Source organism: Cydia amplana, chromosome 22 (assembly GCF_948474715.1).
Source record: "Cydia amplana chromosome 22, ilCydAmpl1.1, whole genome shotgun sequence".
Taxonomy (NCBI): Eukaryota; Metazoa; Arthropoda; class Insecta; order Lepidoptera; family Tortricidae; genus Cydia; species Cydia amplana.
The window spans coordinates 10,147,863-10,163,557 of NC_086090.1; the positions used below are offsets into that span (position 1 = coordinate 10,147,863).

The following is a 15,695-nucleotide window of genomic DNA, read 5'->3' on the forward strand; positions in this document are numbered from 1 at the left end:
TAGTTAATACATATATATGTAGAGCAGACATAAAAACCGGACTAGTGAGCCTACCGAGGGTTCCGTACAAATTTACCTTAATTTTACAAATTTATAATTTTCAGATTTTTCCTTGTGCTTGTAACGTAAGACGATATTACTTGCCAGATTTCATAGTTCTAGGTCAATGGGAAGTACCCTATAAATGTTGATCCCCTTTACGTTTTTTGCGGTATAAACGGCCGTATCTTTTTTTTACGTTAACTTAGAAGTTTGATTTTACAAAGTAGGTACCTACTAAATTGTCGCTTCGCTTTGTCTCACGCTACAGGTCGTGGTGTTTATGTGGGAGTAACTTTATCTCATTTATCCTTTTTTACGGGCATCTTTATCAGTAACAAGTTAACAACATGTAATGTCACTGAAGATAACGTTCTGTTACTCAACTGAAACACATTTAACACAATTCGTAGTGATGATCTTAGTCTTGTGATAAATTGATAAAAATGTCTTCTGGGTCGAAATGGATCACCCCTTTTACCAAGCAGGTATGAATTCATGTTTAGATTTATTACTAGGTACTTACTTTTTTTTTTATTAGGTAAAGGTAAGCATTTGACCACAATCTCACCTGATGGTAAGTGCCGATGCAGTCTAGGATGGAACATGCTTAAAGTACCTAAAAGATGTCTATTCACTCTCGATTTAAAAAGATCCAAGTTATAGTAGACTGGAAATATCTACCTATTATTATTTGCGTAGTACAGAGTTTAGTTTTAATATTTGTCTGTTTAAAGTGAACATAATGAGGGCGTGACACATTAGGTGTTTTACTGTCTCTTCCTCTTCGCCACACATACGACAATCGGTGTTGTCCGAGCGTCCCATCTTGGCACATAACCTTAACGAAATGTACGTGTTCCAGTGTTTCGTGACCTCAGGGGTGTCCATGAACCTGATGTCCCACGGCCTTGTGGTCGGCTTCACGTCCGTGCTGTTGCCTCAGCTTCAGGCCTCGGCGTTCATTCCTCTTGACGCTGCCTCCAGCTCATGGATCGGTAGGTTTGTTAATTTAGTAACATCAAAAGTGGCTGGTGTCTTCACGTGCCCTCAATGTGCGTGGAGGTTCACCTCAAAGATCGGCTACGTCGGCCATCTTCGGACGCACGAGCGCCGAACTAACTAGGAGTCGAAGTGGTCGCCATGGCCGAAATCGGCCGGAAGGATCATCATCATCATCATCAGAGGGCTTAGCCAAGATAACAATGGTACATTTTAACGTCAAGATTTTACCCTATTTCTAATGCTATAAAAACGAATAGGTCAGTATCTGGCATAGTTTTAAACACTCTCTACTTATATGACAAAATATTCTGATAACAATAACTTTTATGCGATTTGTTTGCAAACAACCGTTTGCAAACAAATCGCATAAAAGTTATTGTTATCAGAAAATGTGTTATCAGTTGCATCTGATTACTATATACTATCTTTTTCATAGAACAATATTTCAAGGAGTGGCAATTATATACCTATCTGATTAGGTGTAATTTCCACGCAAAAAGTCCCACTTTGTCCCTTGCCATAAGACGACTTGACGACTGGTTTGGCCTAGTGGGTAGTGACCCTGCCTGTTAAGCCGCGGTCCTGGGTTCGAATCCTGGTAAGGGCATTTATTTGTGTGATTAACACAGATATTTGTTCCTGAGTCTTGGGTGTTTTCTATGTATTTATCTATTTGTATATTATATTATATATCGTTGTCTGAGTACCCACAACTCAAGCCTTCTAGAGCTTACTGTGGGACTTAGTCAATCTGTGTAAGATTGTCCTATAATATTAATTTAATTTATTTTTTTAATTTATTTAATAAGGACGTCTTGACAGGTTATTCGTATAAAGATACAAGTAAATTTCCTCCTTATGGCAAGCGACAAAGTGGGATCTTTCACTATACTTCGAAACATATACCTAGTCTATAAAAAAAAAATATAAACGGGACATTTTAAAAATGTCCCGTTTACATTTTGTTACAAGGACGGCGCTAATAAAAATAATGATTTTATTATGGCATTCGTTAAAATGATTGTCCATTGTTTAATTATCTCTGATAAAGTCTAACAGAAAATAGTTATTTGTACAACAAGAGATTAAAGTTTGATATTTCTTCGAGTGCTTATTTTGAGTCCCGTGCAAGCGAAAGATTCTATATTATCTAATCTAATTTAGAATCTTGAGCGTAGTAAGGGACTCAAAAGCGCACGAGATGTAAATAACTTTGATCTCGTGTAGTTCATAAAACTTTTCACCTCAGCAGTGAGAACATATTAGAGAACCCGAAAAATGTATTCCTTCTTCATCACTTATCTTCTATCTTATCTTCATCACTTCACTCATGTTCTCTTAAGATATACCAACAATTAAGTTTTCACCTCAGCAGCTCGAACAAGGGTACTTTGGAACTTAAAAACAGTGAGCAAAATCGCATTTTGCTCACTGAGTGAGCAAAATCGCATATTGCTCATTTTTTCTTACTCAGTTTTTAAGTAGCAAATTACCCTTGTTCGAGCTGCTGAGGTGAAAAATAAAATACCTATTCCTACTATAACATAAGGTTTCGGCTTAATTGCATTGAAAAGCCTACTAAAATGGAAACACATTATTAGTTAATTATAAGTTATTTTAATATAACACAACAACTTAAAAATAAAATATAAGATCCAACACGAAAGTCCAACAAGGATGAGAGAAACCTCATTCATGTCAAAACTATAAAAAAAATGGTCAAAACGGATGTTGTTAATAGATTGTACGCTAACTGCGAGTTGAAGTAGTTAATACATCTGTTTCAACCCTTACACTACATTATTATCATTACTAAACATCATGCACAGTTATAGAATAAACAATACATCTTCTCTAATCAATATTACTCACAGCCATAACTATAAATAAATAACAACAACCACAGGGGCCTTACCATGATGGCCTCAATGATTTATAACTCAAGATAGGTTATAGGCGTTCCAAAATTGAAGCGCTTACCTTGTGACAAATTGGACAAGTTGCCTTTAGACGCGGCTGGACAAGCGAGAAATGTGCACGTGCTAACGAGCTCCCGCACACCGAAAGAGAAAGAGACGACCTTATGTTTATCAACGAGTGTGACAAAGATGGATGGAATGAGAAAATTAATGAAAAGTAACAGATTTATTCGTAGGCACAGAAAAAAATATGGAAGTATTCTTTGTGCTCCTCAAGTATGAGTATAACCTATCTATGATTATATAATATCATTGGATGGCCTTATTGCGATTAATTATGTTTAACCTAAACAGAATCGCAATAAGGACAAAGGCCCCTGAACCACCAAACCTGCCCTGGCCTGACCAAAGGTAAGGCCCCTGATTACAAAGACAATTTCAATATTTCCTAACATTGCATGCATATAGAATAGAATAGAATAGAATAGAAATAATTTTATTCGTGAGCACAAACACAAAATAGAAACAGATGTAACAGATATAACAGAGATATAACAAGAGATGACAAGAGATATAACAGAGAATAAAAGGATAAAGTGCCACGAAATGGTCTCATCTCAGCATGTTGCTGGCGACTTCCAGCGCTGATCTTCCGATGAGACCATCCGGTGAAACAATCACGTCAGGTAACATGAATACAAAACAAAATTAATATATAACATACAAAAGACAAAGACAGCAAAAAGATAAAAATACATTACAATAAATTGCTATGTACCTACAATGTTGGGTCGAACCCGATATAGATATTCACGCTCTTCCATTGGCGGAATACTTCCAAATGCAGCACACAATTTCATTAAATATGAAAATAAGAATAAATAAATTAATAAATCACACTATTAGTTACCAAAATAAATACAATATTTTAGCACTAATAATTAATTGGAATACTTTGGACAAAATAAAATATCAAGAAAATAAGTGAACTTCGTGATATTGTGAACGTCCTATTTTGCTTCAACCTTTCAAGGGTCCAAATATCTAAAATACCTCGTATGCAAAAAAGATCTCTATCTTTAAAATACAAATACCTGGTATGCAAAAAAAGATCTCTATCTTTAATTACAGCGCCAACTACTTACTATAACGCTCTGACTGGAAACTCTTCTATCAGTAACGGTTCAGTTTGGAAGTTCTTCCTCTCCTTGAAAATGAGTGGTACACCTCCGATCACTCCTTGGGTGATGTTGGACTTGGGGTCTATTCTGAGTATCCGTGTAGAGTTTGGTGCTGGTTCCACTGTGAACCGGGACAGTACGGCTGCCAAGCCGGCTAGGGACTGCATCATGCCAAGACGTTCACCTAAAAAAAATTAGTAATCACTAATCAACAAATGTACAAAATGAAAATAATTTTTTAAACTTGGGTTAACAGCGCAGACTCAGAAACACAGACGGAGTAGGTTTAGTAATAAGGTTTTGGATAGTTGGATTTTGTAAAGTTTTTACCCTTATTCATAAAACTTAGCAACCCCTTGCAAACCTCTGTAAAATTGTGTCTGATTCTAACACTCAGGAATTCAAAATGACGGATAAGAACAAACTATTATCAACGATTTGTTAGATTCAGCAGACGTTTATGAATTGAAATGTTTGGTACTTAAGATTTCTTCATTCAATTTTGAAAAAAAAACTGAAAGCAAACACAGTCCGAAGGACCAGAGCAAATTAAATAATTTGTTTAACTTACCAATACATATCCGCGGCCCAGTGCCAAAAGGTATATAGGTATATTTTGTTCTAGCTTCGTTATACTCGTCCGGGCTGAACCTTTCAGGCCTGAACTCCTCAGGTTTGTCCCAATACAGTGGGTCGTTGTGCAACGCCTGAACTGATATCCTCACGCGCACTCCTTCGTCGATGGTCAAACCTAGATCCTGGAAGGTGTATTTTCTTTTACACGTCCTTCCTATATGTCCAACTGGTGGCTGCATACGCAAGCTTTCCTTGAACGTCCATTCCAGATACTGCATCTCCTTAATCGCATCCCAACTGAGTTTGTTCCCATGCTTAGCGAGCACTCTGTCAATTTCTTGTTGCACTTTCTCCTGTTTATCCGGGTTGTATGCCAGTGCATGGAGCGTAAAGCTGGTGGAGTTTGAAGCCGTCTCAAAACCGGCTCCGAAGAACATGAACACATTAGCTGCTATCAGCATATCGTCCAACTCCATTGACACTCGCTCCGGAGTGCCATCTGGCTTTTGCCTCTCCATGGACTCGACTTCAATTTTTCCCTTCCTTTTCATCTCCATCAACAAATCCACAAAATCATTCCTCCCCGACGGCGTGTTGTTCCTCATATTCTGAATCTCGCGCACCAGGTGAAGTAAATATTTCTCGCATTGACCAAAATATTTCAGAAACGGTAATTTACCGGGGAACAGTTCTTTTAGTATGTATATGATGGTTTCTCTGGGCCCTATGTGGAATATTTGTTCTCCGAGTTTTCGGAACGGGGAGTTTTCGTCGTCGAGGGCGGCGGCGTCGATGCCGAGGCCGCAGGCGCCGATGAAGTCCATGGTGAAGCGGGTCATGAGGTCCCGCGCGTCGATGGGAGCGCCGCGCTCCGCGAGCCCCAGGGTCAGCTCCTGCAGCCTCTCAGCTCGCTCCACGATCAGCGGAAACATAGCTTTTAGCTTCCCCATGGTGAACGCCGGCGAACATCCCTGCCTCAACAACCGCCACAGATCACCCTCCGCAACTAGCATGTTCCTCCTCAGCGGTTCAACTTGATCTGCGCTTTCGCTTCCAATGTGCGATCTGGCGTAGAAATGTGCAAAATCGGTTGTAAAAATACTCTTTATCACATCAGGGTCCCTGATCACCAGCTCTGGCTGGGTGAGTCTGTAGAAACCAACGACTTTCTCGTTGGGATACCTCCAGTACACGTCCTCGATGACTTGTGACATGCTCTTCCTGGCGCAGTATTGGTCTGCATTGTTCCCAAGACCTGGTACTGGTGGGTCATGTTTCACTCCCCTGTTCTTCCAGTAAGAGAACGTTCTCGTACTGTACCAATACAAGAAGGCAATGATGACCCCGGCAATTAAAAAAATCATTTTGCTTTGGGTTTATAGCAATCAATGAGGATTAGAAAAGCGGCTAGTCTTTTATATAAATATTGGATAGTCAATTAATCACTGATATGAATCTAAATATTGATAAATTTTCCAACACATTCAGACATCCTGTACCAATACATATACTGAAAGTTATTTTTATCTAGAGAAATAATAGATAGCTATTGATAATGGGGTTTTCACTGAATATTTGTATTTTACATACTTTAATTACAAATTGGAAATGAGTAAAGTAAAAGTAAAGTAGGGAACGATTCCGTTCTCATATATTCATAAGCAGTTTCAATATAACAAACCCATCAAAAACATTAACATGTAAAAAGGTGCAAGTCTCGCAACGCTTCTACTACAAAAAAGTTTTGAGATGTACCTAATGTGAAACCAAGTCAGTTATTTTAATCAGTGCCAGGGGGTGTTAAAACTGTATCAAATATATATCTTTAATTTGTAATACGTATAATGACTTGGCCATCGCACGGCTGCATAATGACATAAGGATCATCGTCACCTATTAAAAATATTTCTAATTGAACATAACGCTAGCGTTAATTGCAGTTCGAGCATTACACATAATATTTACGAGTAAGGTACGAGTAAAGCATTATGTGCGATTGCCAAGTCATTATATGTATTACAAATTAAAGATATATATTTGATACAGTTTTAACACCCCCTGGCACTGATTAAAATAACCGACTTGGTTTCACATTAGGTACATCTCAAAACTTTTTTGTAGTAGACGCGTTGCGAGACTTGCACCTTTTTACATGTTAATGTTTTTGATGGGATCTCATCTCTTTTTGTAGGCAGTCCTTCTTTTTGGGTACTCATACCCATACTATGTATACACATATCATAAAGAAACACATCTTCATTCATACTTACATCGTACATCGTAGTGTAACTTTACCTACTATTTGTAGGAACTGCAACAGTAACTTTGTAATAGCATATATTTATATGGGATTACAAACTTACTTATGCAGTTCTTAGATCTTTAAAACGTGACTGATATTGCAATATTATTAGGTTTTCTATGGCTTGATAAGCTGAAAACTACTTACGTTTAAAATTTGAAGCTTGTGGGTATACTAGAAGTACCTTAGAATTATGATGATCGTAGGTGAGTAAGTGAGTGAGTGAGTGTGTCAGTGTCGAAAATAAGGAACTTTGACGTACAATAATTCTTAAACAACTAGTTCAAATTGAATGTTTTTGAGAATATAACTTAAGCATGTTAAGCCCTATATATTACTAAAAATTCAGGGTTCTAGCTTCAGCCAGCACAAAATAACAGGACGTCGAAAATGGCCTGAATCGCTTCGAGAAAAGGATGGTACGGCCGTGCCTCTTTGTTTTGCTCGACTTGGCGGGGGCACTGCCGTGCCCCCAGATGAGGAGTTTCGGCCTCTGGTATTTATGATTGTGATTGTTTTTTGGAGTTTTTTGTCTCGTATTTATTTATTTTGCTTGACAAATGAAATAACTTGTTTCATTAATAAAATAAACATTTTAATATATAACTATTATTTAGGTACCTGTATGTATATTCCCTTCCCTTGACACAAAGGGAACACTGGAACACCTTTCTAACTAAAAAGATTTTTGCAAATGGTTTCAGAGTCATTTAAGAACTTAGCCATGGTTTAACTCTGAAGTATTAAAAAAATCCGGCCAAGCGCGAGTCGGACTCGCGCACCGAGGGTTCCGTCCAAGTTTAACTATTTTTTTGTACAAATTTACAGTTTTCAGATTTTTCCCTGTATTTGTAGTGTAAGGCGATATTCCTTGCCAAATTTTATAGTTCTGGGTCGACGGGAAGTACCCTATTAATTTTAATTACCTTGAGAGTGTCGAAATTTACTTTTTTTGTGGCATAAACGGCGGGAAGTTTGATTTTTTGACAGCTTCAAGGGACTGTAGACTGTACCTGGTTTTAATTTCAACTCGATACCTCCACGCGTTCCCGAGATAAAGGGTCTTGACAGAGAGACGAATTAAATTCTCTAAATTAAAAACCTCAACTTTCTGAAGTAAACGTTCCTTATCTTTTGTTTGAATCAGTCAGACGTAGGTGCAGCTAATCAGCAGACGAGGCGTGACCAACGACGAAAGGTGTTTGACTGACAAGTAAAATCAGGTAATTTTCGAACTTTCAACACAATTAGTAGCCGTAAAGTGGCATTTGACATTGTCTTTAGTGTCTTCGTGAACTCGATAGCATTGCCTCTCTATCGCACCAATCCGATCGAGTTCACGAAGACGTTAATGTCAATGTCACATGCCAACTCGTGGTAACCGTGTAGTGGCTAATTGTTGTCAATATCTCTGTCTGTGCGGACTGTGCGGAAAGAGAATTGTCGTGAAATGTAAATTGAAATTGAAATCTTTATTGTCATATTGTGGGTTACAATGATCTTAAAATTATGTTAAGGTAGAATCATCACAATCAACCGCGATGCGGAGTACAATATTAATACTAAAACTAATCTTACAGCTAAATACTTATACAAATATCATGCCATTACATAAAAATAAAATGATTGGTACTATGTCAATGAGTAAATTAATAAATATTACTATGTATGTGATCCAATACATTCTACGACTCTTCTCTTTCCGCACTGACACTTGTGTACTCTCTTTCGGGCCGTTTTCTCTAATATCCAATGAAACTGTCTTTGTTGATAAGGGTATATGATTAGCAAAAAAAGTTACAGTAATTCCGGTTATGTATGGATCTGTAGCTGGCTCTCATTCCTGACTCATGTTTTTGACATTGACTTTGAAATAGTACAAGTCAGTAACATAACGTCAGGTGACAAGCAAAACTCACTAATTACAAAAAAAAATAAGCAAAAATCAACCTTATTTTAGTAGGTACTAAAATGGTTCACTATGGCTATGAACTTGTGGTGGTAATTAGGTAGTTAGTGAGTTTTGCTTGTCATCTGACGATGACACTTTCGAAACGTCATTATTTATCAATGTCGATTATGATCTAGAATATTACCTACATTATCGCTGATAAAAAAAATTGGCAACCTTGTTTGCAATGTTCCACGTCATGCTCGTACGTTATTTTAATTTTACACAGTACCTAATACTGCTTTACCGGCGTTTTCGAGGAATCGAACCAACTCAATCAACCATATTTCTTAGGCTTACCTTAGTCAATGTGGCTAATTCCGCCATAGGACCTATTCCGTCTACTAGCGTTTTTCTCGAACTACAAATAAAATTGATAATTTCATCGACAAAGCAGCGATTGCTTTTAGTTTCAACTTTCAGCAATTAAAAGCAGCTGTTTTTTTCCTACGATTGAAAAGCAAAGAAATAATATACGCCCGTGAACGAAATAGCCCTTATGACGTAATTAGGTACATTGACCTTACCTAAGATATATTTAAATCATCCATTACCATCGTCCAGCCAGTGCATTCCCGAAACCTAACTGCCAGGTATTATCCTCTTATTCATAAAACCTCTTCTACGTAATTTAAATATGTCTCTTTCTACTTAAAACAAATGCCATTTAACAACGCCATTATTGTCCTTTTTACACTTTAATTGTAAAAAAAATGGCAGTATCTTGGTGGACGATAGTACCGAAGTGCCGGACGCTTTTGCTTGGACCCAGACCGTTTTTAAACGAGACTCACTCCTTAATTCAATAATCAGTTATTGCCCATTCATGTAAAATATGACTAATTTGATTGATTCTAATCAAATAAATTTCATTAAGTAATCTTCAGTATACCTACTATGAAATCTTTGATATCGATCTCATGTGGTGGTTTGATATCGGAGTAAGTGCTACAGTTCCTTACCTACTTACTTTTCATTTAACTATTGGTGAATTATACCCACAGAACATTATTAAAGAGGTTAGAATGGCTATCGCGCGCAGTTAGTATCGGAACCGGTCGGTGTCGCCGCTCGTTCCTCTCCACATTTACTAACACTCGCGCAACGGTAGTAAAAACTTGTGTGCGTGGTGAATGGATACGCCTCCTTTAGACAGATTTGATGTCGGGCTTCTTAATGAAGGTTATTGTGGCGCAAAAAGGCATGTTTACTTCGTTATCGGTCAGCGCGGGCGAGTAGCATGCGAGCGTTTGCTCAAAACCGGCGGCGACACGTACCCTGCTCGCATCGCCATTCTAACTTGTTCTGTGATTATACCTATTTCTTATCTAATACCTTTAAACGAGCAATTCTTGTTTATTTATATATTTATTTATTTATTTATATATATATATTTCGGGGATCTCGGAAACGGCTCTAACGATTTCGATGAAATTTGCTATATGGGGGTTTTCGGGGGCGAAAAATCGATCTAGCTAGGTCTTATCTCTGGGAAAACGCGCATTTTCGAGTTTTTATATATTTTCCGAGCGAAGCTCGGTCATCCAGATATTTATTATTGATATTGTTGTAAGCCCAATATACAGGATGGAACATTTCTAGAGACTGAACTAGTTCTAGTTGTCTGATAACAAATGATAAATATTTGAATTAATTTGATTTGATAAAACAAAGATTTATAAAAATTGATTATGAATAGTTAGCAGTAATAGTAGGATACTTTCTTTGCCAGCGTCATTTCACCAGAATTACTATCGATATAATTTAATGTTAATCTTAAGCTTTGATATTATCACTTTAACTGATTTTAAGGGTTAGGTAATACGTATCTAAGGTTGATACTTCTTACCTAAATTTATCTTAGCAAAATCTTTCATAGACTAACAATTTACTTTAGTGTTCATATTTAATGATTAATTTTCTTACTTCACAGCATCCATCATTAGCATCGCCCTGGTTGCCGGGGCCCTGACGCTGCCTTTCATTATGAACAGCCTCGGCCGTAGGGCTGCCAACATCATCAGCGTCAGCTTTATGATCACCGGCTGGTTCTGCATCATCTTTGCCACCAGCGTAGCAACCCTGATCATCGCCCGGTTCCTTCAGGGCTTATCCATGGGACTCTCTGCTTCCTTGTGTTCTGTTTTAATCGGCGAATACACCAGCCCAAAGAATAGAGGAGCTTTCTTGACAACCATATCATTAGCTATCGCATGTGGAACTCTAATCACTCATGCTCTAGGTTCATATTTTACCTGGGAACTGTTAGCTCTCGTATGCGCTGTGTTAACTTTTGTTAATTTAATGATAGTGATGCATTCCCCTGAATCTCCAAGCTATTTAGTTTCTAAAGGAAGATATGATGAATGTAGAAAGACATTTCATTGGTTAAGAGGCTATGATGAAGAGGAAGAACTAGAAAAGATGATCAAAACACATATGTTGAATGAATTAAAAAACGATGATAAACAAAAGACTGAAAGCAAATTTCAATATTACAGGAGAGTTTTCAGAAAAAAGGAGTTTTACAAGCCGTTGGTTTTGGTCATGCATTTATATATGATTGGGCAATGGTCTGGCGCTAATATCCTGGCAGCATACACTCAGGAAATATTCCATGCGATCACCGGAAAGGTCGATGTTTCACTGATTATTATCTCCATGGACATTCAGAGGATCATATCCAACTTCTGTGCAGTATTTATTATTCGAAGATTTCGAAGAAGACCTATGCTTATCTCTACCATTACTATAAATTTCTTATCGTTTTTGATTATAGGTGTTTATGTCTATTTTAAGTCTAAAAATCTTTTGCCTTATGATCATCCTCTAATAGGTATAACGCTGATCCATATACACATGTTTTCTATAGCTACTGGATCTGTTCCACTGCCAAATATTATAGCAGGAGAAGTATTTCCTTTAGAATACAAAGGTTTAGCAGGAACATTATCAGTACTATTTCTGTCATCAAATCTTTTTATCACGTTGAAATGTAACCCATTCTTCTTCGGTACTTTAGGTCTTCATGGCACTTACTGGCTGTACTCTGGGATGGTCGGGTACAGTCTGTTGGTATCCTGGTGGATGCTTCCTGAGACTAAAGACAGGATTCTTCAGGATATTGAGGAGGAGTTCCGATTCCGCAAAAGTCAGTCGGCTGATGAGTCTGCTAAGTCGATCTTAAATAAAAAAATAATGTTAAAGTAAAGTAAGATATAAGTTTCAAAAATGTTATACCATCTAACCGTTAGACTGTAACAGACTACGGATTTATTTTAGGAACCTTCTTATTCTAGTAATTTCTAAAACATATAGCAGTAATTAATAAGTCATTTGTTTTGAGTTTTCAAATCAGTTAAGTCAAATATATAACATATCTATATAGGTGTGGCATTGGCATGTTAAAATTTATAATATCATTGCTTACGGCAGTGTGGCGACACTCCTCCTTTCGGGCATTCTCGGCTCCGTTCGGCTTAGCATTGCTCCGAGCAGTTAATAGGGATGACACACTTGACGTTCCTTTGCGTGCACAACCACAGATAAGATAATGACTTGAATTTTGATAACCCTAGCCGAAAGGGATAGTGCCATACATTAGAAAGGGACAGCTTGAATCACTGTCAAACTTCAGTTTATATAGTTCGTTTTTTTGCATTAGAAACAGACTAAGCAATTTTCACATGTCTTTTAATAGAAAAACGCTTTTTAAAAATTAATTATTAGAGTCTGTGCGGAAAGAGAAGAGTCGTGGAATGTATTGGGCCCCATAGATTCCACGACTCTTCTCTTTCCGCACAGACTCTATTAGGTATGAATGAAAGCATGAGAATGTAAATAATCGTATATGATTCTTAATTGCAACATATTTGCCGTGACTTATTTTTCAAAAGTGTTTTTCAATAAAAAGTCACGTCTAGAATGTTTATGCTAAAAAACGAACTATAGGAAGTGTCCTTACTGTACGGTAGTATTATTACTTATTCTGTGCTTACGGCAGTTAAATACAAGAATAGATTAACTTATAATAGTTATAATACCTATACTGAGAGTTACATGAATAGGCCCTCGACGTGACAGGAATGGTTCGTCAAATATCTGGGTATGTGTGCCAAGGCTGCATCTGCCGTAGTTATTAGCAGTTGTCATAATAATTGGCATACTGAATACTAATTAGAATTCGACGCGGGACGAAAGGAGGTGAATCTTTGTTGTATACGGGTATAATAAGTCATGGTCTAATCTCTGTTTCTATTTTTAAGTTCTAGTTAGACGACTTTTTGGTTAATTCATTATACTTACGTGATAAATTACAAAAATACAAAATGCATTTATTTCATTACTTTTTACAGTTGTTCTTATTTATAGTAGTTATAATATTAGGTACTTAGGTAATTATTTATTTAAACTTTAGATAAATACTTACCTGCTTATTATTTATACCTAATATCTAATTACCTACCTAATATTATAACTATTATAAATAAGAACAACTGTAAAAAGTAATGAAATAATGAAGTAAATGCATTTGTATTTTATATTTTTGTAATTTATCACCTTCTAAGGGCGATTCTCAGAGATGACGTTCGGTGCCTGACTTCGGTGCCGAATTTTATTTTTTACTTATTTGATACACAACTTTATTTCCTAAAATCTAGCCTTAATATAAAAAATATTGGTAGTGGAGGCCTCCATTAGAACCTTATAGTTTCTTTGATATTTGAGATTTAAAAAACACCGAAATCATGTGCAGGCACTGAAATCAATTTGCGTCACCGAATTCAAAAATGCTTACACAGAAATCACACTTCAATTTTATGTCTAAATTATATTATAATTTATTAATATTTTTTATTCTTATTTGATTATAACTATGATAAGCGATGTAGCGAGGCTAATGATATAGCATAGCTTACATAAATTTAATAAATAGTACCTTTGTTTACTCAAGATTTTAAAATAATCAAGTTGCGGCTTATGAAACAACATCTCTAAAAGATATCCCACACTAATTGACTATCCTCATACAATAGGGCGATGTATGGTCCTGAAACGAGTTTCAGACATGTCGACCACAAATTCGCACATAAGTGCTATGAAGAAGAAAATGTTTGTTTCACACAATCCAACGGCACACTCATCAAAAAGAAACTTATGTTACCTACACCCGATAAACAAGATACTTTTGAGTGGTATTCAATGCTCAGAAATATTTAATGCACTTATAAAACAATGTAAACAATACGGAAAACAAGTATTTTGCTAGACTTATAAATAGGTATGTAGTATTTTTGAATGACAGAGGTTTAAAGTGTGAACTCCCTCAATTTAGAACTATTTGAAGTTGTTGACTAATGCTTAAAGATAAAATCACCTATTAATTATGATCTCCTGCACCCTCACACACTTGAGCTAAATTGTAACTCCGATATTTAAACATAAATACATCAGACATTGAGGATTGTTAAAACATTGGCTATGTTGAATTTGTGTTCATGGCTATGCTTTAGAAACATTGATAAGTAGGTACGTTCAGTGCCTTTGAAGCGATATCGACAATAGAAGGCCACTTTATTTGTAATCCCTTGTTTTGTGGGTGCACCTTGCATAGTATGTAAAACACAAGTTATTTTAAACGAAGTGGGATTAACTGCATTTATTTAATATGGCTGACACGTTTAAAGGTATCGTGGTGTAGGGTCTCAAGTGATACAGAGGACAAATTCACATAATATACTCAATTGGTTTGAAGATAAATCAAGACAACAGCGAAAAGAGAGAAAGAAACATTGGGTCTACGATTTTCAACATACGTCTCGTGAAAAAAAACACTACTCATTGTAAACTAGTGATTTTGTTTACTTATACTATGACTTAATTTACGTACAAGCATAGTTTTACGTTTATAAAGCGTATCTTGAACTTTTTAGGTGTGATAAGTTAGAAAATAAAGTACAACAAACTAGTTTACAAAGCAGGATTTGAATTCGATGATCACTTTCTTGATATCGGTGGTCAAAAAATCCACCGAAACCAAGGAAATCAACACCAGTGATGTCAAAATTAATCGCTTTTTAGCAATTACAGAAATAGTATGAATGATACAGAGGAGACGTAATAATGACGGGTTTAGGTACTTTCGAGGATTTCTTAATCACTTGCATAACGATAAATGCACTAAAACTGTGGGAGAATATTGCACCACCGATCTCAAAAAAACATAGAACCAAATCCACCGAATGACAGAGAAACATTTAAAAAACTACCTTAGTATACTGTGACTGCACCTCTACTTTATTCAATAGTTAAGGCACAACTAAAGCATACTTTGTTTGAGCCACTGAGTTCCTGGTCTACAACTTTGTAAGAGTACCGACATGGTTTGTAAATTACACCGAAATCAGTCAATAGCCCGGGACACATCGTAAATTTGGTTTTATTCAATGTGTTGAGCAAACAAATTTCTTTGATATAAAGAATATGATCAGTTAACTAATACCTTATGCGTGAACACCGATAATAACTCCGATATAATGCCCCATCTTGAGTAATAATTTTTTGTTCCAAAAAATCTGGGCGCGGGACAGGCCCACCGAACATCATTTTTCGCATTTGGATATTTTTTTAATGTTATATATAAATAATAAATAAATAGTTTGATAGTGTCCCAGGCAGAATACATGCTGAAAATCATGCCTGAATTAATTCAGATTTATTGA

General features: G+C 36.5%; 2 protein-coding genes across 2 annotated transcripts; one reads left to right on the forward strand and one right to left on the reverse strand.

Moving 5' to 3' along the window:
• The first annotated feature begins 432 nt into the window (after positions 1–432).
• LOC134658528 (facilitated trehalose transporter Tret1-like) lies at positions 433–12,183 on the forward strand. The gene is made up of 3 exons (XM_063514215.1): positions 433–527; positions 905–1,037; positions 10,907–12,183. The coding sequence occupies exons 1-3, from the start codon at positions 486–488 to the stop codon at positions 12,181–12,183; spliced, it is 1,452 nt and encodes a 483-aa protein (XP_063370285.1). The 5' UTR covers positions 433–485.
• Positions 4,097–6,095, reverse strand: LOC134658417 (cytochrome P450 6B2-like). Its single transcript, XM_063514099.1, has 2 exons — positions 4,716–6,095; positions 4,097–4,328 (listed from the first exon to the last, which is right to left on the reverse strand). The coding sequence occupies exons 1-2, from the start codon at positions 6,082–6,084 to the stop codon at positions 4,108–4,110; spliced, it is 1,590 nt and encodes a 529-aa protein (XP_063370169.1). The 5' UTR covers positions 6,085–6,095; the 3' UTR covers positions 4,097–4,107.
• Positions 12,184–15,695: the final 3,512 nt, after the last annotated feature.

Excerpts from the sequence above, each read along its gene's own strand:
- LOC134658528 (XM_063514215.1), top strand. The coding sequence starts at position 486 with ATGTCTTCTGGGTCGAAATGGATCACCCCTTTTACCAAGCAG. Across the intron at positions 528-904 it reads TCACCCCTTTTACCAAGCAG|TGTTTCGTGACCTCAGGGGT; the intron begins GTATGAATTCAT and ends TACGTGTTCCAG. Across the intron at positions 1,038-10,906 it reads TGCCTCCAGCTCATGGATCG|CATCCATCATTAGCATCGCC; the intron begins GTAGGTTTGTTA and ends CTTACTTCACAG.
- LOC134658417 (XM_063514099.1), bottom strand. The coding sequence starts at position 6,084 with ATGATTTTTTTAATTGCCGGGGTCATCATTGCCTTCTTGTATTGGTAC. Across the intron at positions 4,329-4,715 it reads TGGGCCGCGGATATGTATTG|GTGAACGTCTTGGCATGATG; the intron begins GTAAGTTAAACA and ends AATTTTTTTTAG.